General features: G+C 42.2%; 2 protein-coding genes across 6 annotated transcripts in view; both read left to right on the top strand.

Annotated features, from left to right (window-relative positions):
• Positions 1 to 7,156, top strand: part of LOC130213146 (cingulin) — a 16,609-nt gene extending 9,453 nt beyond the window's left edge. For 4 of the 5 annotated variants that reach the window (XM_056444605.1, XM_056444604.1, XM_056444603.1 and 1 more), the window contains 12 exons: positions 120 to 146; positions 597 to 717; positions 1,178 to 1,390; positions 1,827 to 2,048; positions 2,141 to 2,389; positions 2,498 to 2,668; positions 2,874 to 3,035; positions 3,326 to 3,499; positions 3,608 to 3,726; positions 4,580 to 4,688; positions 4,811 to 4,974; positions 5,515 to 7,156. In XM_056444605.1, coding sequence (XP_056300580.1) covers positions 120 to 146; positions 597 to 717; positions 1,178 to 1,390; positions 1,827 to 2,048; positions 2,141 to 2,389; positions 2,498 to 2,668; positions 2,874 to 3,035; positions 3,326 to 3,499; positions 3,608 to 3,726; positions 4,580 to 4,688; positions 4,811 to 4,974; positions 5,515 to 5,650 — 1,867 coding nt within the window. In that variant the 3' untranslated portion in view covers positions 5,651 to 7,156. The remainder of the gene's footprint in view (positions 1 to 119; positions 147 to 596; positions 718 to 1,177; positions 1,391 to 1,826; positions 2,049 to 2,140; positions 2,390 to 2,497; positions 2,669 to 2,873; positions 3,036 to 3,325; positions 3,500 to 3,607; positions 3,727 to 4,579; positions 4,689 to 4,810; positions 4,975 to 5,514) is intronic. The other variant, XM_056444602.1, reaches the window with a different exon arrangement.
• tuft1a (tuftelin 1a) lies at positions 5,600 to 23,491 on the top strand. Its single transcript, XM_056444609.1, has 13 exons — positions 5,600 to 5,656; positions 12,400 to 12,459; positions 17,891 to 17,968; positions 18,911 to 19,012; positions 19,117 to 19,203; positions 19,412 to 19,462; positions 19,601 to 19,687; positions 20,891 to 21,001; positions 21,122 to 21,345; positions 21,447 to 21,552; positions 21,645 to 21,728; positions 21,936 to 22,030; positions 22,457 to 23,491. The coding sequence occupies exons 2-13, from the start codon at positions 12,400 to 12,402 to the stop codon at positions 22,527 to 22,529; spliced, it is 1,158 nt and encodes a 385-aa protein (XP_056300584.1). The 5' UTR covers positions 5,600 to 5,656; the 3' UTR covers positions 22,530 to 23,491.
• Positions 23,492 to 23,632: the final 141 nt, after the last annotated feature.

The raw sequence follows: 23,632 nt of genomic DNA, 5'->3' as shown, positions 1-23,632 counted from the left end.
GCTTACTTGGACGTGTATTTAGTCGGCGTCTTTTCGGTTTGTCCTGCACCTGCTGTACTACTAATGTGTGTCCATCTCTTCTCTTTCATTCTACCAATGTTTCTCCCGCTCTCTGTCAGAGAGCCACCCAGCTGCCCTAAAACACAGTGAGAGTCACTATTAGTCATTACTAGGTGTGCATACCTGTAGGTGTGATGTGGCTAGCTGTGATAACAACTGTCTGTATTTCTGAGGCCATCCACACTTGCAGCCCTAATTCACAAATGACTACATGATACACATTGAAAAATGCACCAGGGGTTCCCAATGGGAATACGGACCATATTTAGTACTGTGGTTAAGCAGCGATGGTGCAGAACAAAACCATCACAATCTGGACATCCTTGTGTCCTTGTCTCAATACAGTGTAACACTATCGGGGTGGTGTGGATGATCTTGGATATCAATGTTTAGCAAATATGTGTGTTCTAGACTTGTTGTCTGTGATTACATCTGACTGTTGTGGTAACACAGAATTTATTTCCTGTTTGTAGATTATTAAATGACGTATTTGCTTTTTGAGTACATGAAAACTGATTTTGATCTGCAATGTTTAGACTCCTGCAAGGCCGACTGGAGAAAGAGGAGTTTGAGGAGGAACTGAAGGAGCTCCAGGACAAAGTGGGCACCATGAAACGACAGATGCCGGACCCCGACCGCACACAGACCCTCAACCAGGTGAACGTACACTCAGCCACACATGAGATTTATCTGTTTCACAAAAAATCAACGGGTTAAAGCTACAGTTGGTGACTAAAATACAGTGTTTGTCCTATTTGCCCAATGTATCTAGACAGCGGTACATGAGACTGATGAAAATGAACAACATTCAGGTTTCTGTGCCTTCTAGTCCCTACCCTCCTGCTGGACCATCATAAGTTCATGAGCTTTAAGACAGCTGAACTAGAGACTTCTCAACTCTGATTGGTCGTTTTCATCAGGCGTGATAAATTCTTGCAAATAAAATGAGAAGCATTGAAAGGAGGAAGAGGATCCTGATTTATTTATATATCTTTGCGGCCTACTGCACGACTGTTGGGATGTAGTCATAGTTTAAGCAAATATGAAAAAAAATAATGTTTTTCTTAAAGTTAACAACTGTAGTTGTAACCATCAAATTGTCCATATGTCTGGTCAGGAACTTCAGCGATACAGCACTGATCTACAGAAGGCCAAGTCTGAGGTGGAGAAGCAGAGGATGGAGTTTGACAAGAAGGTCATGGAGGTCATTTCCATCAAGAAATCTCACCAGAACCAGGAGGCAGAACTGAAGTATGAGATCGACAGGCTAAAGGAACAATTACAGAAGTCCAAAGAGGATATTGCCAAGGCACAGGAGAAAAACAAGCGGGTTAGTTAAATCAAGTTTGGTGATGTGTATGCGATGGTCTTGAGGATGATTACCTTTATTTATTTATTTATTTATTTGTATGCGTGTTCCTCGCATAACAAAAAAAGTTTTAAACCGAATCGCATGAAATTTGGTGGGATGATTGGTTATTATCTGGGGACCATTTGATTAGATTTTGGGATCAATCGGGTCAAAGGTCAAGGTCATGGAAAGGTCAACATCTTCTTTTTACCATAGCACGGTCAATTTGTATCCAATTGGCATGCAACTAATTCCAAAATGTTCATAATTCAATGCCCAATCTTGTGATATGCGAAGGTATGCCCTCTACCGAGTGCCCATTCTAGTTTAGATTTGTGTTGGTTGAGTTCTCATCTTCAAACACCAATAACTTGTATTTGTTGTCAATATCATCGCCCTGACTTTTTGCTTATAGCTCCCAGACCCAGCCATCCTCTCAGAGCTGGAGCAGAAGCTTGGTGAGACGTGTGGTGAAGCTAGCCAGCTCAAAGAGAAACTCTCATTGGCTGAGGAGGATGCGGTGGCCAGTAGAACACTTCTCAAGAGAGCTCAGATGGACATTAAATCCCTCCAAGATGCCGAGCAGGATCAGGAGGATGCCAACACACGTCTTCGAGAAAAACTCTCACGGCTGGAGGTAGGCCATGTCCTCTCACACACCGATGTCCGTGTCTGGGGATACCCTGAAGTCAGCACGCATGTTTCAGCTTAACTCTGTGGTTTCCTCAGACTCAGCTACAGACCAACTCAATGGAGAGCTCCGAGGCAGAGATCACCCTGCACACTGAGGTGAGAGGGTTCAGATTGGAGCTGGATGAGGCCAAGAGAAAAGCTTCGAGACTGAGTCAGGAGCACTGGGAACTTCTCCTGCGTTTGGAGAATACGGAGAAAGAGAAGGAGACGCTCAAACAGTCCTTCATCCAGCTGGAGGAGCTCCAACAACGTCAGGAAAGAGCGCTGGAGAAACTCAACAAGGAGGTAAGACGGAGCGATGCGATTGTGTACGCTTGTAAACAAATGAAAGTGTCTGCGGCACTGAACAAGAAGATTCACAAAGCAAAACAAGTGATCCTCTTGGTTTTTCAGTATGAGTCTCTGACCGTGTCCTCGAGAGGGGAGGTGCAGGCTCTCAGGGTTCAGCTGGAGGAGCAGAGAGAGAAGGCACGCAAGGAAATGCAGGAGTTCCAATGGCACGGAAACGACGCCCAGAGTGAACTGGAAAGAAGTTACGTAGACCTCAAGAGGCTGGAGGAAGAGGTCTGTGCGCATGCTCACCCACTTCCCTGGTTGTCGTATTCATTATTCATGTTTTCAGTAGTCGTGACTCATCATATTCACGGTGCATGCTTGACTGATTGTATAAAGGTGTTTCTGCGAGACAGACATGCACAGCTGTACATATTTACTTCATGATGGAAATTCACTTTGGCATTACTGTTCACACAACTATAAATCTATCTAGGTATCGCGACAGAATAAGGAGCTTCTGCTTGTATGCGAGGAGAGAGACAACCACCAGCTGGATAAAGAGCTTCTGGTCAACAGGCTGCGCCACCTTGAGGGAGAGATGGAGGCCATCAAAAACGGCCAGAATGAGAAAACCCGGGAGACTCGCATCCTCGAGGTCAGATATGTGCAGCTGCAGCTCTGGTTTGGGGGAATAAAGCCCGACTACGGGGCTCTCTGCTGGCATTAGTTATCTGATGTGAATAGTTTTGCTCTGCATGCATTTAAACGTTATTAATCTTTCTATATAGCTAGATGTCTTTCTGCACTTGTATTACTTTAATTTGTAAATTAAACAAACATGATGTTCAAACTCCGGCTCCATCGAACGCTTTTCTTTGGCTAATCCAGTGCGCGACGTCTCCTTTCTGAGCGTCTCACAAAGGGCTCTCTGCTTGTCTCTGCCAGGACAAGCTGAAGCGTATGCAGTTGGAGCTGGAGGAGGAGAAAAGCAGCGGTGAGATGTTGACCGACCGGGTGGCCAGGAGCAGAGACCAGATTGATCAGCTCCGCTCGGAGCTCATGCAGGACCGATCCTCCAAGCAGGACCTGGAGCTGGACAAGAACACCATGGAGAGACACGTATGTGACGTGAACACCACGCCTGTGCTCGCCGAGGCATTCCCACCCTGACTAACCACTCGAGTGCATGTTGGCTTCTGTTGACCTGCTGTGTGTCCGTCCCCGCAGCTGAAGGAGCTGAGGGGTCGTCTGGCCGACATGGAGGGCCAATCGCGCTCCTCGGCGGGACTCTCCCAGCTGGAGAACAAGATCCAGGAGCTGGAAGAACGGCTCATGAGTGAGGAGAGGTACGGCGCAACAGAGTCCACCATGCGGCGCATTCATTTGTTTGTTTTGACAACTCAATATCCCAAATGTTTTTGAATATATTCCCGTGAAATGTGGTGGATGGATACGGTTTGTTATTGGCTGAGCAATAGTTGTTATTTGTGTTGATCCCATTTTAGTTTTTTACATGTCACTAGTTACATTTTATCAAGTGCAATTTTGAAATACTTGAGTATTTACATTTTAATCAACTTTATGCTACCCCACTAAATGTATGTAACAACATCAGTTACTAGTTACTTTGCAGATTCAGATGATTTATACAAAATATAAACCAACTCTTACATGATGACCTAATATTATGGGTTGTATAAATCTGCATCATAAGTACTTTTCCTTTTGCTATCTTCAGTGTATTGTGATGATTCTACTTAAAACAGTATTTATACAATGAAGTGTTGCTACTTTTAATGTAGTTTAATTGAAAATTATGTGAGTACTTCTTCCTCCACATTAGACATGCACCAGTTAAATGTAAGAATAAAAGAGAGTTAACTCCTCCTCTTAAGGGAACATGTTCGTGGAGTTATAGAAGCCATTTTTTGGGCTGTGACATTAAGACCAAGTGTAAGTGTGCTCTTTTTAACTAACGTTTTATTTTAATTCAGTTATGCATGCACACAAACAACACACACACACACACACACCTGCTACTCTTGTATAACCAGACTAACACCTGGCAACGGAGCATCTTCATGAGAGCAATGAGATGGCAAATATCTTGCCAATGAGTATTTTGGCCGTCGTCAAGATGGGGTTGGTGTTACTCACAAACATTCTCGCATGTCTTGTGCTTCTCTTGCACATGTAAAGGGAGAAGAGCTCGGTGTTGGCATCTCAACGGCGTCTGGAGAGGAAGCTAAAGGATCTCAACATGATGTTGGATGAGGAGAAACAAACGCACACCGAACAGAGGGACCAGGTAAACTCATTCACCTCAAAACGTGTGTCATGTTTTAATTTCGTCTGGAGACGAGTGAATGCAACGATACCAAATGCACACTCTGAAAGAGACCTATACTTTAACCTCATCCTGTGTTGCAGCTCACGCTGAGAGTGAAAGCTCTCAAGAGGCAGGTGGACGAAGGAGAGACGGAGCTGGAGAGGATGGATGGGCTGAAGAGAAAGTCCCAGAGAGATATGGAGGAGCAGATGGAGCTCAAAGAGGCCCTGCAGGCCAGAGTCACAGCCCTGGAAATTGAGCTCAAGTAAGCATTTCCTTTGCTTTGTGTACAATGTTGTCTCTCATCCGATGTGTTACTCACTGTGCTCTTTCTGGCTGCTAACATTACCAGCAGTTTGTGCATCAGTAAGAGAGCGAGACCTCATCCTACTTTTGTCACAGAATGAATACAACTGCACGTAAATGACGTTATTACCTGTAAACCCAGATTCCTTATCTGTTGCACACAATTAACAGACACCTGGTAGAGATTCACAGAGCACCCTGAGGTGCAGTATTTCACAATGTGATATGTGTAAAGCAAATCAGCAATCACTCACATGTGATAAGGTATTTAATTAAACTAAAAGGCTCATTACTCATGTACCACAGGGGAAATTATATAACCGACGTGCTCCCACGGGTAACAAGGACATGCGTGTTGTTCCCCCGTATTGCCAGCAGAGGGAGCACTATGCACACCTCTCTGGCAGCGCTAACGTTTGTGGATACAGCAACTGAAATAAAGTGTGTTTGAACAGTTCATGATGACGTTGGTAATATCCATGATGATTATGTGTTACAGGAGAAAAGCCCAGGCAGCAATGCGCCCCGCTCTGGATTCATCAGCTCTCAGTTCAGATGATGACGACAGCCTGTATGACACCTCCGCCATCACCGCCATCCTCACTGAGAGCAACCTCCAGACCAGCTCCTGTTAAAGCAGGGTGAGGGTGGCAACACATAGCACTGTTAAAGAAAGAAATGGAGGGCTGTGGCGGTTGCATTTTAGACTGGGAGTCGAGTCAAAAGCCAGAATGGTATACGGTGCAGGCGAAGAGGGAGGGGTGCACGGATCTGGGATTTAAATGACTTATTGTAGAGTGTAGCAGGAGAATACTGTTCCACACCCGAGTGAATGGAAGGAAACAAAACATCCTCTGCATTTCAGGGCACTTCCTTCAGTCTACGATGTACTCGGATGCACTCCACGGTACAGCTGAAAGGCCTCCAACATAGAACAACTCGCTGCAGCACTCGGCAGTAACTGAATTGCAAAGAGAGAAATTAGGCAACAAGCTCAGATACATATAAATAGAAAATTCCTCTCGCGTTTTTTGATACAAATTCACTGTGTCAAACCTTTTCAGGGTTGAGATTCTGGCTCGAGCACTTCTGGTACCAAGTCTGGCTTTGAATGAACAATCAAAAATACTATGTTGGCAGTTTACTTGTAACTTCCGTTTTGTCCGTCGCATCAAATAACTGAAGGACAAATGTTCATGCACATATAGAGTAGAGCTACTGAAACATGGACCAAACGGTAATAGTGTGCATTCATGATTATAAGTGATGATACACTCTGATTCTAATGCTGATTTTTGGTTAAACAATTAAATTGAAGTATTGCAAATTATTCATATTGAATGAAATCTAGAGTTTGTTTCCGTAAAAGAAAAAAATATTTTCACACGTTTTTTGGAATATGTCACTTGTATGTTTATTCCACCGCCCAGACTTTTATTGTCACATGGTACACAGTCTATGAATTCAGAATTATAAAGTATGACACTTCTAGCACAATATGAATTAGTCTAAATGTGATGGTAACCTCCTGTTGGTGTGACGGTTTCTATTCGTTGTGTCTTTCTTCACTGTATCTGAAATGTTTCCCGGTAAAAGTGCAACACACCTTTTGTTTAGTGGGTTGTACTTTAGAGGACAGGAGTGTCGTTTGTCAGAATATCGAAGTGTTTATTCACTTTTCAGTTACAATCATGGCCAAAATATAATCCTGTCCAATAATATATTTTGGTATTTGTAGAAGCTGCACAATTTCTATGCATTCCTTTATAGCAAGTCACTCAAATATATGCCTTAAAATAATTCAGGAATCCTTATCTGAATGTTCTTTTGTAAAACGTAACTATTAAACATTATGGATTTTTCTTTGGTCTTGAGTTTTGAATACAGTTTGAACAATCACTTGGAGCACTAATAACTATTACATTTAGCTGAAATGTAATGTCTCTTCCTATTTTTTTTCAGTGAATCTGGAAATGGTACTTAATGATGATGTGAGAGTATTGACCTGTTGAATTTGAAAATGCTAGCATGTCCTATAATGTTGACTGGAAAAATTCACCCTGTGACTGTACTTCACGGAATAGATAATGTTTCGATGTCACATGAATTTAGCTCCAATAAAAGTTAAACGATTTAAGTTACATTGATCCCTGTTTATTGTCCTAATAATATGTACAAAATGAGAATCGGTTACTTTTCCGCCAAAGTTTAGTTTCCTCCGTTCCGTTCTTTCTCTTTAGCAGCAGGAGTCGGATCAAGCTGTGCGTGAGACTTTGGTGGATGTTGCTCCTTCATGCATAAAGGTCTTCAGGTCACCGGACTTCATTGGAAAAGATCACTGCTGGAGAAAGTCAACAAACCTTTTATCCAGAAAAAAGTTTAAAACTTGTTTATTCTGCTCCCAAAACATGGCCAGAAAATCTGTAATTGGAAGTTTAATAGTTTATATAGTATTAGTAGTTTTGGGGAATTACACTTGCATTCTATTCTAAATTGAAGAATAAAACCTGACGTGTGTGAACAATCTGTTTGATGGACTAAACTACACTAAGTATGATAATTATCTAAGCAGAATCACATTCCATGAATACTCCATGCTACATCCCCATGCTTGAAGGAGCATTTTTGAAAAAAGAACCAGATAATAGAGATTTATCATGTTGCTGCTGCAGGGCGGAACTTATCTGGAGTTTGAGGTTTGCAATCCAAGCCTGAGTTGCTGGAGCTCGCTAATAGTTGTTATCACGGTGTCGTCAACATGTATTACAGTGTGTACTGTGGCACAGCAGACGTGTCACATCAGGAACAGCACAGTAATCTATTCCATTACTATTGGATTATTATGACAGCTCCTATGTCCCATGCTGCATTAGAACACGTACATGGATTTGAGCCTTGTTTTTAGTCATGCCTGTTTCATGATGTCAAAATGTTCTGCTGTGAAAAATGGTATTTGGGTTTAGATTCCTTTATTTTCTTAGATTTAAAATGTGTTGACATGCCATTCACTGAACCCGCTGCAGTCACAGCTGAGTGCCAGGGTTGTTGTTTTACCCTCTTATCTTTTGTTGCAGAATTATTTTTGCTCATCATAACTGAGATATGCATCATGCAGGCCAGTAATAAACTTGGCTGATGTGTTGATACAGGAGAGCCTGGTTCCTGTTTATGGACACAGTCACATGTTGATGTGATTATCATGCACACCTGGATAAATAGTTCCCAGAGGTCAACGAACCAAACTAACACCAATGATACACACTGTGCTCCACAATGCACACAACTTGACTGCTCACTAGATAAGATAAGATATATACTTTATTAATCCCCAAGGGGAAATTAGTTCTCTGCATTTAACCCATCCTTAGTTATTAAGGAGCAGTGGGCTGCAGTGATGCGCCCGGGAAGCAACTGGGGGTTCAGTGCCTTGCTCAAGGACACTTCGACTTGCAACTAATGGGGAGAGCGGGGATCGAACCGACAACCTTGGGGTTGCAGGACGACCCCCTTACCCCACTGAGCTACAGCCGCCCCAAACTACTCTGTACGGTTAACAGGAATTAATCCACGCCTTTATGCCTCAGGCCAACATTTGGATGACTTCAGGCATTTGTTGTTCCTCCATTTGAGAAAGAGATGAAAGTCAGCAACCTGGAGGGAGACTTCGCCAACTCCTGGGGTGATTTATATGTTTACATCCTATTTGGCACACCTAACAAGAGTGTGACTATTTTGAAAGACCGCGGTGTGTCTGAGAAGTGACCGACACACTGCACCTCCTGTGGTGCTTTTGTGTGATTGATCTACTAAAGACCTGAAAAAGCCTTTTTCTTTACACGGAGTCGCACCTTCAATATTTGCTGAGGAACCAGATGGTGCGTCCATGATACTCCAACTCCCATCCAGTGTCGCCAACATGATGTGTTCTGTACCTGTTTAGCTATAAATTATGAGGGAACATACTTTCCGAGGGTGGGATTGGGTTTCCATATCATTCCAGTTTTCCGGGTCCCAACCACGAGAGCTGATTAGCCAAGAGCTGGGTGTGTTGTGTTTTTAAATCATGATGTTAGCCACATGATTGCTCATAAAGAATGCAGTCCTCCCGTACACATATTTCCGCCTGCCTCCAGGTGTTCTCCATTTGAGAGCACATGTCTTTTCGGGTTGGGTGTAGTAGTTCAGACATAATGACAACATTCTTTAGTTTATCATTATATTTAAGGAGTGGTTAGTGCTAAATTTATATCCTTGTAATCAACAGTACGATGTGTCACGACAGCACAAAGAATGTCTTTAAAATGTTTAGATATTTGTATTTTTAATCTAATTTGATTTTTCCGATTATTAAAATGTACTATACTACTCACTCAATTATAAGGAACATACGAACCTGTGAAATGAAGGAACTGTTTTAATACCATATATTCATTTCTTAATATTTTTAAAGTAAGCAGCAATAAAAATATTATTAAATAACCCCATCACAAACATACAGCGATCCTCTCTGTGTGCTCATTGCAACAGAAGGTCGGGCTCTGGTGATTATAATAATGGAGAAATAACTATACAACTATAGTTATAGCATCATACTTGTTTTCTAGAAAGCAGAATCATTATTTTACCACACACTGAGTCTGTCACCAAAATAAACTTTTGACACATTGTCCCCACGCAATCAAAATAGGAGCTTTTTCTGTCTTTTACGCACTTTTGTTCAAATCATCTGATTTGATCTTTAACCTTGTAATGGTCCTTCATACAAAAGGCAATGGAAACATTATTGCTATTTATATATCATAGCTTTTTATTCACCATTTATTTGTTCCTTCTGACACTACCAACAACAACAATGTTTACTGAACTCACTATTCTGTGATTGTGATCCTCGACCAAACAGCTGTGATTTCCATTTACAGTGAAACTGCACGTTAAAAAATCTCCTTATTTTTTCTCCATTTAGAGTAAAAATGTATGACATTTCATTATTGACATAAAAGTGTGTTAAAACACTGCTGACATTCAAACACAATAAAGTGTTTCCTTTACACTTCAATCAGTACACACTTTTTATTTTTCTGGTTCAGGAAACTGCAATGCACCCTGGGATTGTTTTCATGACCACAGCTCCAGACCAAACGGTTGAGAACAACATTGAGTGTGAACACGCCGTAGTTTCAGACGTGGATCTAAACATCGGCCGCTCTTAACTGTCTGACTTGTGGATCAGTCTGTCTGAGGGTGGTCACCTGTGGGATTATGACTCATGTTATGCTTTAATCCTGGGACACATGATGGCATACTGTAGGTGTGTTTGTCTCTTTAATAGCGCTTAAAGTTAGGGCTGAATCAGGTTCACCTGGTCCAGCCCCTAGATATGCTGCGATAGGCTTATATGCTGCTGGGAGTGCTGGGGGACGTTTTAGGATACACTGAGCACCGATATTCTCTTCTCTCGCTACTTATGGATGAATTTACATCTCTCCATCGCACATTACTAACTCTGCTTCCTCCCCGGAGTCTTTGTGACTCCACGTCTCATAGGGTCCATTGGACCTGGCTCGGTCTGATGCCTCCTGTCATGGCCCTGCTGATGCCCCGCCCCTCCTCCTCGCTACCTCCTTCTGTTATAGATTGTGGGGGTCTGGATCGTGGTCCATGCCTACTTTGAATTATTTATACACTCTGTCATATTCATTGAATGTGTTGTAACACTGTAATGCTTCCTTCTGGTCACATGACATCTATTGCTTCTGTCCATCCCGGACAGGTATCCTCCTCTGTTGCTCTCCTGAAGGTTTCTTTCCTTTTTTCCCCATGAAAGGGTTTTTTCTATTTCTTGGGAGTTCTTCCTGATCCGATGTGAGGTCCTGGGACAGGGATGTCGTATGTGTAAAGATTGTAAAGCCCTCTGAGGAAAATTTGTAATTTGTAATATTGGGCTGTATAAAATAAACTGACTTGAAACTGATCTTGTTGCATGTGGCATAACCTCATTCCACTTGATAAATCAACTATTAAACAACAACATCCTCCCAATAGTACACCACATTCTTGATAAGTAATCTATTGCATCCTTGAAACATCACTGCACTTTTGGGATATGTTGTCATTCGTATCTTTTGGATATACCATTACAACAGTTCTCTCTATTTGTGTGTGACTTGTTTCTTGCCCCTGTTTCAAATTCACTTTGTGTCATCCCTTGTGTGCCACCACGAGCTGTTGTTTGCTCCTCAACAGCCATTAATGCCGTTAAGGTCTTTATCAATTGGAGGTCTATGTTGACCTGGATCAGCCGTAGAGAGACACGGTCTGTCACTTGTGCTGCGTCAGCTTTTTCCTTTAGTGTGACCTCAGTCAACTCTGGAAATATGTTGTTTGTCTTGTGTAACATGCTGTCTAAACACTTGAAGTAAATTGGCAACACATTCATATCCCTGATTGATTCATAATGTTTTACATACTTTTCAGTTTTCAACGTACCAAGAAAAGAGTTTTGTTTCCCTAAATGACTTTCAAGTGGTATACATTCATTTCCCTTGGATTCAGATTTATAGTTCACACTTCACAGTGAGCAAGTCTGCATTTATTTTAGTTGCATTGTTCTTTTTGTAGTTATATATTTATAAGTACAGACTGAAGTAAGACGTTTCTGATAATCACACAACCATAAGGCAGCATATTAAGACAAAACAGTAGCATATCTCTAGCAATGTATCTGCTAATTAATCTTATAATGTGTGGGATTTAGTGAAAGAAAACAGAATATTAAACATGCAGGAAAGATTATATAAACAAAAGAATTATACTGTCAATTATTGTGTCTTGATTTTTAAAAATAAATAATAATAATACATGTTTTAAAAACACTTTGAATGCAGCAGCGTGCTGTTCATTGTTGTGTAGGTTAGGAGGAAAACAGGTTCGTTCAGGGATCAAACCTGGTGAATAAATAAGAGTTGACCGTCTGTAGTCCAAATACGGCCAACTGCCTCTCACGTCAAAGGCATTTCATCCAGTTTAATAGATGTTTAATAGATGACAGCCGTCATGGGAAGTTATGACGTGTTAATGCTGGTGGTTGCACCGCAGGTGAGTCCTCTGGCTCCTCCCACTGATTCCGAGTGTTCCCAGTTCCCTATTTGGCGGTTTCGGCCGGGTTGTGGGCGGGGCTGCGTTGTGGTGCGTCACTCCCCCAGTGACGTAGTGAGGAATGTTCGTACAATGTGCAAAGAGGGGAGGGACACACAACAGCACCCCGGGCGGAAGACTAACAGAAGCTCCGGCGGACGAGCAGCAGAGACACGGAGGGAGCTTCATATAGAGAACTTATATTTATTTATTTATTAATTAGTTTGAGTTGTGTTTCTTTCTATCAAAGATGAACGGAGTGACGAGAAGCATGTGCACCTTTGAGGACATCAGGAGTCAAGAGCAAGGGGTACGTTCCTCCTTATTTATTACACGTTCCTGGGATTTCTTTCTTATTTAATGTTAAAGATAATGTTAAAGAGTCACTTGTTGTTTTTCTGTGTACTTCCTGCACTGGTGCATTGTGTTTAAACAAGCAACGTGTGAATCATGCAGAAAGAAGGTGAAGACCTCATTTGTATGTGTGTCCATTCTTTTTTTGAACCTGCTGGTTTCTTTTTTCAGATTCAAGATCTTTCATTTTTAGTTTATTTTCTCATTTTTCTTTACGTGACTCTTCTCAGTTGTGTTGACTCTATCAGAGACTCTGTGTGATGGTGTGCTTCTGTTCAGGCTTCATCTCCTCAAAGTGGTTTATTTACTATTAAATCTCAGGCCTTGTTCTAATTAAAGTATTAGCCCCCCCACCTCGAGTCCCACCACACATACATCTAGGCAGCGGCTCAGATTTAGTCCAGATAACATCTGTGCCTGTCACAGTTGCCTTCTGGCCTTATCATTTAGGGGCTTACAGTTGCAGTTATGACAGACAGGGAAGGCAGCTCAGGAGACAAAAGTCTAAACACCTTTCTCGTGCAGTCTGTGCACCACCTGCGCATGAGACTTTTACTGAAGCGAGATTAAACTTCACACGTAGCGAGGTAACCGTACTGTAAATGAGTGATCGGCAGCTGCCGGCATAACAGTAGATGAGCTTGATCTTCCTTTGTCTGTGGCAGCAGAGGTTTAATCATTTACTCGTTATCCTGCTCTGTAGTTCATGAGGTTGCAGAGCAACATGACACTTTCACCTTGTCAGCCGCCTCCTGCTGAGTTCAATACCTGTCAGCCGAGACGGATCCACTGAGGTCAGATGAAATTCTCTAAAGAAGGGCATTGCAGTGAACTTTCTCCACCATGATTGTGTTCGATTAAAGAACTGAGTGTGATTTCAGCAGAATTTGAGAGCCAGATTTTGTGTCAATGGTCTAGACTTAAATATCAGTTACTGTTGTGTAATTGCACAACAGATCAGAGTGTACAAAGGGCAGCGGCTCTCGCACACCTAATAAATGAACTGATTATTTCTTGTGAAGCAAAATGTGAAACTCAGCTTCTATTTAATCTATAATACTTTACATTTGAACCTGCGACTGACTTTTGCATGAGCGCCATATGTAAAAACAAATTCCTATTTATCAGTCAAATAGTCACCTCCCTTCAGTTATTTACATATCTGATTAGGTTATTCAGATCAGCCTAAAGGAAACAACGTAAATATTTCAACTCTTCTTGTAACATTTCACAATGACTTATTAACAAAAGCATGAAACCCTTATTGTTTATCAGGCAGTGGGAGGTCAGGAGGATACACGAGGAGAGGGAATGTGCCCTATGTCTCAGGGGAGGCCTTCATTGGGTGTTTTGTTGAAGTGTTTCCTGGAACTGAGATGATATGAAATAAAACAGGAGGAACAGCCAGGCCCGGCTTTGACACAAATTGTTATTTGAAACTTAATAATAGCGACCAGATTTGGCTATTATTGTGGAATAATGTGAAACATTTGGTACAATCTTTCCTCCCTAAAACCCCCGTGTATTGAGAAGAATGTTTTCTTCTGTGAGGGCACTTTTTTAATTATCTCTCCAGACATTTAGTTTCCCTGTGACTTGAACACATTCCTTCTGTCTTTCCTCATCCTCAGACATCATATCAGTCAGGAGTGAGTGACGTTACTGGCTGGGAATAAGCCAGACAGGAGACATCCTGTATGCAGTAATGTAGAGGAACACATATAATATGTCAGATCACACCTGATTTGCACACTATGCAGAGCAGGAGGGAAAAAAACTAAGACAAAATAATTGATGACTTGATGACTTCATGACTCAGATCCTGGATCCTGGAACTGTTCAATGTTCACCTGTCACACGCAAACCTCCCAATGCCTCACTTCACACCTCAGCTTGTGTCTGTCCTTTAAGATGTACTTGCTCTTCAACTTAACCCTTCAATGTGTACAGACTGCTGACTGAGCCCGACACTCAATAATACACCTCACTATACTGGCAACTACAGCTCAATGCTGGATTTAATCTCAAAATAGGATAAACTAGGGCTGCAAGTAACAATTCGTGTCACTATTGACTAATCTGTTAAATCTTTGATTAGTCGATTCATTGTTGAGCCACTGAAATGTCAAAGAATGGTGAAAATCACCATTTTCCAGAGCCCAAAGGGACATGTTAGAGTTGCTTGATTTGTCTCATCAACATACCAAAACCCAAAGCTTTAACCATCAACAGTGCCAACAAGATACCTGATTTATGAGGCTGGAACAAAATAGTCGCCAATATATCTTCTTTCTCTTAACTGATAAATGAATCGACTGATCATTGCAGCTCAAATAATAATAATAATAATAATAATAATTATTATTATTATTATGTAATTGATTATCAGTAACGGTTAAGTTAAATTCTTAAATTCATAGTCTCATTTCTTATTCTTTAATCCAATATTTCCTCAGCTTAGTTATAACATTGACAGGTATTTTTACAGTTTCTGTTCAGCTGCTTATGTTAGGATGAATTTAAACACAAATGTAATAAGAGTTTTGGCAAGTTTTTCGAACAAAAAGTTAAAAAACATTTTCCTCGTCTAATTCAGGCAAAAAACCCTCAGCTATCACTGGCTTTGAAACATGACCTGCAGCTCAAGTGTTCAGCCCTCTCGGCTCACACCTGTTGTCTCAGAGGGCGAGGATTTTAATGTAGCTTGACAGAGGTAAAGGTGGCACCTGTGCAGCATTAGAGAGGGAAAGAGTGATTTATTGTATGATGGCATACACAGATTTGTGTGGAATGCAGGTGAAACCCCTGCAGACACAAGATGTGTTTCTGTTTATGGGCACCTGCTGCTGCCTGAGTTCAGAAGTCTGAACATCGGGTACTTTGCCTAAAGTTTCTCAGAGCTCTGAAGAACATTTAGTTCATTGCCCCAAATTCTGCAGCTCTGTCTGTTTATCATCGGCAGGTTGGCAGTTTTGTTTCAGCTAAAGCCACTGGCATCATTAACCGGCCTCCTGACGCCAAAGTCCAAAACAAAAAGCGTCTCCATAAAGCCTTTCAGCCCGGCCGAACCCCGCGGTCTATTGTGCTCTTTGTCCGCACACCCAGCAGTGCGGACGCTGTGTGTGCGCGCTTGGTTTCAGGTTTCTGCCCTGTTATGAAGTGTGTACTCTGTGAGTGTGTACCTTTTTATTGTGTGTAATATCTGTGCGAGAATGTTCCCGTGTGCGTGCGTCCGCCACCTTTGTCTGGGTTCCCTGGAAATCTAGTATGACAGGTTGTCTTTGAAGGGCGCATAGACAGCATTTTTGAGTGTGTGGATATAAAAGAGGAAATAAGCAGAGACACTAGCGTGTAAACAGTGGACGGCTGAGTCTTTATTAGGCTGTCTGTGAAGAGCCAGAGAAGTTGTATAATGATGGATTCCTGAACAACCCTCCCACTGTTCTCCCCTCTTTCCCCTCCTCTCATGGCTGTGTTCGGCTTTCAGGTGACTGTAATCTGAGAGGAAAGCACGTTGAACAAGAAGGGAATTGTTTGCTTCCATTTCTCTAAGTTTTGTTTGTCGTAGTTGGACACTCACGCCAACTGCTGGGCTATTTCCTCTGCCTCTTGTATTGTTCTTCAATATTCTCAGTCCCATCTGTCCCTCTCTGTTTTCTCCTCCATGACGTCTTCCTGAACAGATAACCAGCTCCTCATATAGTCTCTCTGTTGTCTGCGCAGCACATGGCCTTTCATTTATACCCTCTCTTCGGTCTTTATCTCTGCTTTACACAGTTCCCTTCCCCTGTCTGGCTCATATCAAGGCTGGGGCATTCTGCATATCAGACACGGTTTCTATGTGGAGGGAGAGATACACGCTTGGACTACCACTTTAATGCTAAACTGAAAAAAACATCAAATATAAAGTAGGACTGCCTTTAAATTTGATTTGCTAATTTTGTCCATGAAACATCAGAAGAAAGACAAAAGACCGATGCAATGTCATCAGATGTCTTCTTGTGTCCAACCAGTAAAAGACTTGAAGATATTTAATTGATTATCACTTGAGTCAAAGAAAAGCAACAAATTACAATGATTGATGTTGGAATCAGCAGCTGACAAAGAAATCGTTTAACGGGCCATTTAATAGATGTTCTGGAGTTTCCACTCGCATTACATGATTATAGTTGTTCAAATTTCCATTATTTTCAGAGCACTTGAAAAGGACACTGAACCCCAATTTGCTCCCCCGGTCAAATTTTATGAATGTATGTGTGTGCCGTTCGAGGAGAAAAAAGTTCAGACATTTTTATTTTAACATTTAATCCACGACTTGGAATATTCTATCTGCTGACGAAGGTCCTGTCATATGATCAAAACCTCAGTAAAAGCCTTAAAAGTCCTTGTCCTGCAAGTTGTGTACCAAAAGAAAACTAAGAAATGAAAGTAAGACTATACAAAAGGGTAAATAAAGACAAATGACGGAGCACACACACACACAAACAAACACACCCACACACACCGTTGGCCTCTGACAGACTCATTACCTATTAAGCTTAAGCCAGGATAATATATCACCAATTAACGTGTTGTGTGTGTGTGTGAGTTTATGTGCGTGTGCACAGGCATGCACATTCTTCTGTGTGATTGTTTGTGTTTAAAGTATTTTACCTCAGAAGTACATTGCAGGCATTTCCTCTTGGCCTGTTCTGTCTCTCAGAGTTGACTTGATTTAGACTCCAGGAGGACACAGAGAACGCATCAGAAAGATAAACAGAACAAGATGTGTTTGGCTGGAATGAATTATATAATGTCCCTGGCCTCCTCTCCCTCAAGTCCTCTTACTTATACTTGCACACACACTCACTGGTGTTTAAGGGGGTTCCCTGTCATGGAGGACACACACCCATGCAGTCACATCCTGCTCAAGACCTTGTTTTTGTGCATTATGTTCTCTCTGACTTTCCCCTCCCTCTCACATTGTTGGCGCGCCACAGTTTATGGCTACTGTGAGGATTCTGTTTCCATGGAAATGTTCTGTCTTTCTTACACTATCTGCCCACTTTCCCAGAAATCCAGCCACTGCATCCAATTGGCTGTGAGCCCCTGGAGAGTTTACGCCTAAAGTCCCTCTGACGTCCATAGCACACCATTTAATTCAAACAATCTGTCTGTGCAGCTGTGAAAAAACTTTTGCTTTTTTAGATTTTTTATTATGCTCGTACCCCCTTCTCTCTTACTGGTTAGTCTCTCCCTCGTCTGTTTCTGTTCGTGACTATGACTCAGTCTCTCCTCCTCTTTTTTCTCCTCCCCGCCTCAAAATAGTCCTCAATCAGTCTCTCCATCACATAACGGTCTCTTTGTGGATTCACTTCATCGTCTCACTTCTTCGTTGCCTTCTTCAGGAGGGGTGCAGGCGACTGCGGCTCACTCTGCACGACCAGAGGCAGGCAGCTCGGAGCACGGAGCAGCACAGGGACAAGGTAAGAACTTCCTGCTCTTCATAACTTGGATTATAACCTGGACTGTAACACCAGTGCAGAGAGGGACTCGGAACGGGAGGAGATAGAGGAGAGTAGCAATGCAAAGAAGTGCATGTAATAATCATCACTGTTTTAGATGCATGGTTTGTACACATGAGGGTTTATTATATTATGCTTTATATTTAAATGGACTTTTCATCTTTAATGGAAGAAACCTCAGACAGATTTTTTGCAAGATAAAGGGAGAAGGATCTGTGATTTCTTTGGAGGAGAAAAATATACAGCAGCAGGTGAAAGTGCTATCACTCAGGCCCTATTTGGATCGGAAAGTTCAGACGGTTAAACTGCTCAATGACTCTCAGAGCTGCCGTTCTTCCACACGAGGACCACGGCACATTCCTGCAGACCCAAACAGCTTTTCAGTTGCACGGTTTTAGCATAAATCACTCAAAATGTCTGAAGACAACCGTCGGTTCCCCAAACACAATGCCGAAGTTAGATTAAAAAAACAGACTGGACCACCAGAGCAGCAGTATTACATAAGATCTCCCCACCTTCCCATGTGTGTCTCTGCTAATGGTTTAGTCTGAATGCTTCTTCCAAAGAAGGAGCAGCTGTTTATGGGTTCGTCTCCAGAGTGATTATGGCAAAATGTTTCTGCCTGATTAAAGAGACTAACAGTCAGTCACACGCCAACAGGAAAAGAGTGAGAGGAAGTCAGTATTCCGCTGTGCCCGTTAGTAGTTTATTAACATTGTTCATAATGATTTTTAAACAACTCTATTCATGGCTTTCCTTGTTGCAATGTTCATCAAAAACACGCTCCAACTCCTCTTCTAGCGTGAGCAAAACACAGTGACGATGTTTGGAAATGTATCACACCCATCCTGATGCAATCCTGTGCTTGCCACGTTGTTAACTCCTCTACTCTGTAATCTCCAGCCTATTGGACGTGCGTTGGCACTGGTGCAGCCGACCACTGACCGGATATCTCTGAATCCTCAACCGGTCAAATCTACAACGGAGCAGGTGGAGATTGTCAAGGTGGGCGTGGCACATCATTGGCTGTTGCCTTTCGAAGGAATACATGATGTGTGTGTGTTTCATGGTCGGTGTTTAACATCCGTGTGTGTCTGTCCCTGTTCCAGGTTTATCTAGAGGCCCGTAAACAGGAGCAGCATAAGCACCAGGAGAGCCTGCAGATGCTGTCAGACGAAGTTTCCCAGATACAGGAGGTCAGTCTCTGGACAGTCTCCACTGTGGCTCCGACACACATTTTAAAACCACACACTCAACCCCGCCTCCTGTATGCAAATGCATGTAAATTCCCCCCCGTCTTCCAGACATGTTTTGTCCTGTGTTTATCACTTCATAGAGAACATACACATGTTAAAAAACATTTTAGAAAATCAGTAACTCACACTACGTCTGTATTTCTCACAGGTGAGGTATTGCCTGAAGACGCTGAGGGAGCAGATGGCAGCCAAAAACAAGGTAGGTGTATTTTGAGCTGCTTTGTGGCCCTTTCCTATTGTTAACCTAGCTTCCTGTGTGCTTAATGGCATTTCCTCAACCTTTGTCATCTCTACCTTTCACCCTTTCCTTGCTGACTTCCTCCTTTTCTCTTCCCAGCCACTCACAAACGGGTGGAAAGTTGGTCTTCCCTTCAGAAAGAGTGCCTCGTTGTCCTCAAGCGGAGCGCCTAAAGCTGACGCACAGGTGAGCATCCAAAGTTAATAAAGTAAATATACAGCAATGCACATATCACATCTCGCATGCATATCATAGCCGCAGTCCACCATCTGTGTTTTCCTCTGAACAATGTGTGTTTTGTGTGATGCCTGTATAGCGATCACCTGCCAGAGGCACACGGGCAGAAGGAGGTATAAAGTTAAACAGAGACACAAACAGAGATGTGATATCGGAGAAAAGGACAGCAAGAGTATACAGCGCCCCGGAGTCGTACCAGCACACACTGTCCCGCCCCCTTCATGTGTTATTGTGTCCGCCTCATTGTTCCCAGCATTCCACAGATACCTCTCCTTTAATAGTTTTGTTGCTGTTTTTGAGCCACACACTTGTAACAACTGTCTGCAACAGTAATGTTGTGTACAAAAACAAACAGAGCTGCCTCCTTTGTGTTTAGTTCAATTGTGTTTGCGCCAATTATAGTATTTATCTGTGACTCGCAGAAGTGTTGCAGAAATAAGGGGAAACCCGCTGCTCGGGATCCAACTGCTCAGACACGCCTGGTTTCGTATGACAGCCAAACCCACTGAGCAATATTTTACATGATATCATCTTTACATGACATTACATTACACGTCATTTAGCAGATGCTTTTATCCATAGCGACTTACAATCAGTGCATCAACCATGAGTACAAACTCAGAACAACAAGAATCAGGAAAGGAGCATTTCTTCAAGAAAGTCAAACAATTGACATTACATTACATCATGAACGCATCTATCTGTCTATACATCTTGAATTGTTTTTGTGGGCCCATTATTGTGTACAATTAACTGTACAATTGTATTGTTTAAAAAATTAATTAAATTGAATAAATAAAATGTAATTAATTATTTATCCCCGTGGGGAAATTCATCTCTGCATTGGACCCATCCTTAGTTATGAAGGTGCAGTGGGCTGCAGTGAAGTGCACGGGGAGCAACTGGGGGTTCAGTGTCTTGCTCAAGGACACTTGCAACTAATGGGGAGAGTGGGAATCGAACCTGGTACGGGACGACCACTCATCCTCATGAGTTGCCAACCCCTAACATGCAAACATTAAATCAAAGTAGTTGTGGCTGTTTTAGAGACCAATTAACACAAAATGCCTTTCAATGTCAAGGTGAACATAATATCGACAAAGCGATTTAAGATACATGTTGGCGTCTAATCTTCATTCTGTCTCTTTTTAGGAAGCAGAAGAAGAAGCCGAGAGAGCCAAGCTGAGGGAGGTCAGCAAGCGCTTATATGCACAGCTACAGGAAGCAGAAAAGAAACACCAAGAGGACAAAGAGAGACTGCAGGTAACACACAGAGCTTATTTTTATAAACATGATGAATCATCACAAATAATGTACACTGCATTTTGGTTGCACTAAAACGACATTTTAAACTCAAGTAATAATTTGCCCCATCTCTTCCAGGCTGAAACCCGCCGGCTGAGAGAGTGTCTCAGCGACGAAGAGGAGAAGTTGAAGCTCACGGAAGAAGCCAGCGAGAGGAAAGACCACCGCGTCGACGAGCTCCAGAGGTTGCTGGGGGGGATGGAGCAGGAGAGCGCCACCTTGCGAGTAGCAATGCGCAACCGCGAGGACGAACTGCGCGAAGTGCGCGAGATCAGAGAGGAGGGCCAGAAAGGGGCGCAGAGGTCAGCGAAGACAAACACGCTCACAGCCTAAATGATCATCTACCAATCAGTGACAATCAGATCGCGTGCCGCTTGTTCTAACTCTCTGCGTGTATTTTTAGAACTGAGCAGTTGGAGAGGGAGGTGGCAATTCTCAAAGAAAAGATCCACCATCTGGACGACATGCTGAAAAGCCAGCAAAGGAAAGTCAGACACATGATTGAACAGGTGAGCTGCACATGTGTGAGACTCTGTAAAGCACACACATTGTCTCTGTGTTCATATTGGCGCAGGATTTGACTGTTTGTTCTTGTCTTTAGCTCCAGAACTCTCGCATGGTGATCCAGGAGAGGGACCGCGTCATCAAAGAGCTGGAGGAGAAAGTGTCTTTCTTGGAGGCTGAGGTGAGTTCTGCTTATTGTCTTCTCCTAGAAAGAATATGTTATGGCTCATCAGTCAAATTTAGAACAAAGAAAGGGAAATAAAATATCTGCAGATAGTGATGCATAGATATGAAAGGGATGGAGATGCAACCGCTGTTTGTTTTGTGGCCACATCAATTATTCCTATTGGTGTTATGGTGACTGACCCCTGACCTCCTGTTTGTGCAGAACCGAGAGATGCATGACCAGATGGATTACTTCCTGGGAGGACAACGGTCCAATTCCTACCTGTCATCAGAGTGCAACCCCCAGATCGTCTACAGGTAACTTATTTTGCAACTCCTCTTAATATTGTTTTCACCCACATTTGGTGAATTTGGTAGAATAGTTCCAAAAATACAGAACATGCAAACACACATGAAAACATTCACCTATAGCGCGCTGCTGAGAAGACATATTTGTGTTGGCATCACCTGGTTCCCTTAATGAAAAGCCAATGAGATGTTTTTATTGGATTTTGGATAATTGCATAAAATAGGCCCTGTGACAAACAAAGGTTTATCATGGTGACACGTTTTTTTCTCAGCAACTGCCTTTTTTTAAACATGAGAGAACCGGTGTTTTTTTCGGGACTCATTCCTGCTGCGCTGTATTCTAGTCGCACATCTGCATGAGATGCATCCGGATCACTAGCTTTTATACTGTTTCAATATGCAAACGACTCATGTCTCTTCCTCTTGTCCCCTCAGTAAACCAATCAAGCTGTCCAACTCATCCAACAAACCTCTACCTTTCATCAAAGTCATTGAGATCAAGTCATGAAGTGACTGTGCAGAAAAAAAGACGCCAATTGTCAAGAAATCTTTGCAACGCAGACTGAAACTGAACAGCAGCTCTACGACCACATCGGATCGCTTCAATGGTTGTGGTGTCAGAGTTGAGCTTCCTGGACTGTAACTACAACACTACCACTGAAACCACAAACACTCTTGAAGGAAACTGTGTGGTTAGGCGGTACACACACACCGGGGCTTGCTGTATGTGTGTGCACAATGAATGCGTGTGTGTGTGTTTGTGTGTGTTTGTCAGCTTTAATGTAGATGCACTAAGCGTACTGATTCAGCTGATGTGCATGTGAAGTTTTTAACAATAATAATGCAAGTGTTTCCCTGTGCTGCCCTGTTTTAATTGCTTTTTTAACCTTTGGAGTTGAGCAAAGTGCAGGATGGCAGACCTTTTGCCAAAGTGGGTTCTGACATTATCAAGATGATATTCAGTAATGTAGCAGACAAAGCTAGCTAAGCTAAACGTTTCGTGTAAAAAACTGATCCTAGTTCCTGTGTAATCATTAGTCACTCATGACGCTGTTCACTTTGTACAGGACGAAGCTTTAAACGTGTACATATTGACAACAGTTTATTATATAAGGTCAACACCCTGGGATATTTTTTAATAATGTGGTGTTAAGCCACAAACAATATGGCACTTCATGAAACTGTGAAGCAGAAGGAAAGATATTACTTCATAAAAGTTTAACTACTCTACATATTTCTTCCGAAGCATTTCAGTTTCCTCTCGTGTTGCCTGCTTGTTTTGTACTCGATTTTAAATTATCTGATTTCATGTTTTCAAGACTTAACAACTTTCTTCTTTATATTTATTTATATATGAAAACACCTTGAGACAGAATGTGATAGGAGGTTGTTGTTTTTTCCAATGAAGTGCATCCTAATCTATTACTGTATCTGTGTTTGTGGTTCTCGGAATAAATTACTGAATGTTAATGCAACGCTTCCTTTGACTTCTTCCTAAAATGAAGCAAGCTTTAAGACATTTTAAGAAGCTACCTTAGAAAGGAGCGCTCTCTACTGGACACTGTAAACTAGAAGTTATTGTGCTGACCAAATGTAAGAATTGAGCATGTC

This window comes from Pseudoliparis swirei, chromosome 22, assembly GCF_029220125.1.
Source record: "Pseudoliparis swirei isolate HS2019 ecotype Mariana Trench chromosome 22, NWPU_hadal_v1, whole genome shotgun sequence".
NCBI classification, from domain to species: Eukaryota; Metazoa; Chordata; class Actinopteri; order Perciformes; family Liparidae; genus Pseudoliparis; species Pseudoliparis swirei.
Note: the sequence above shows the minus strand (reverse complement) of the source record. Positions and strands in the feature narration are given on the sequence as shown.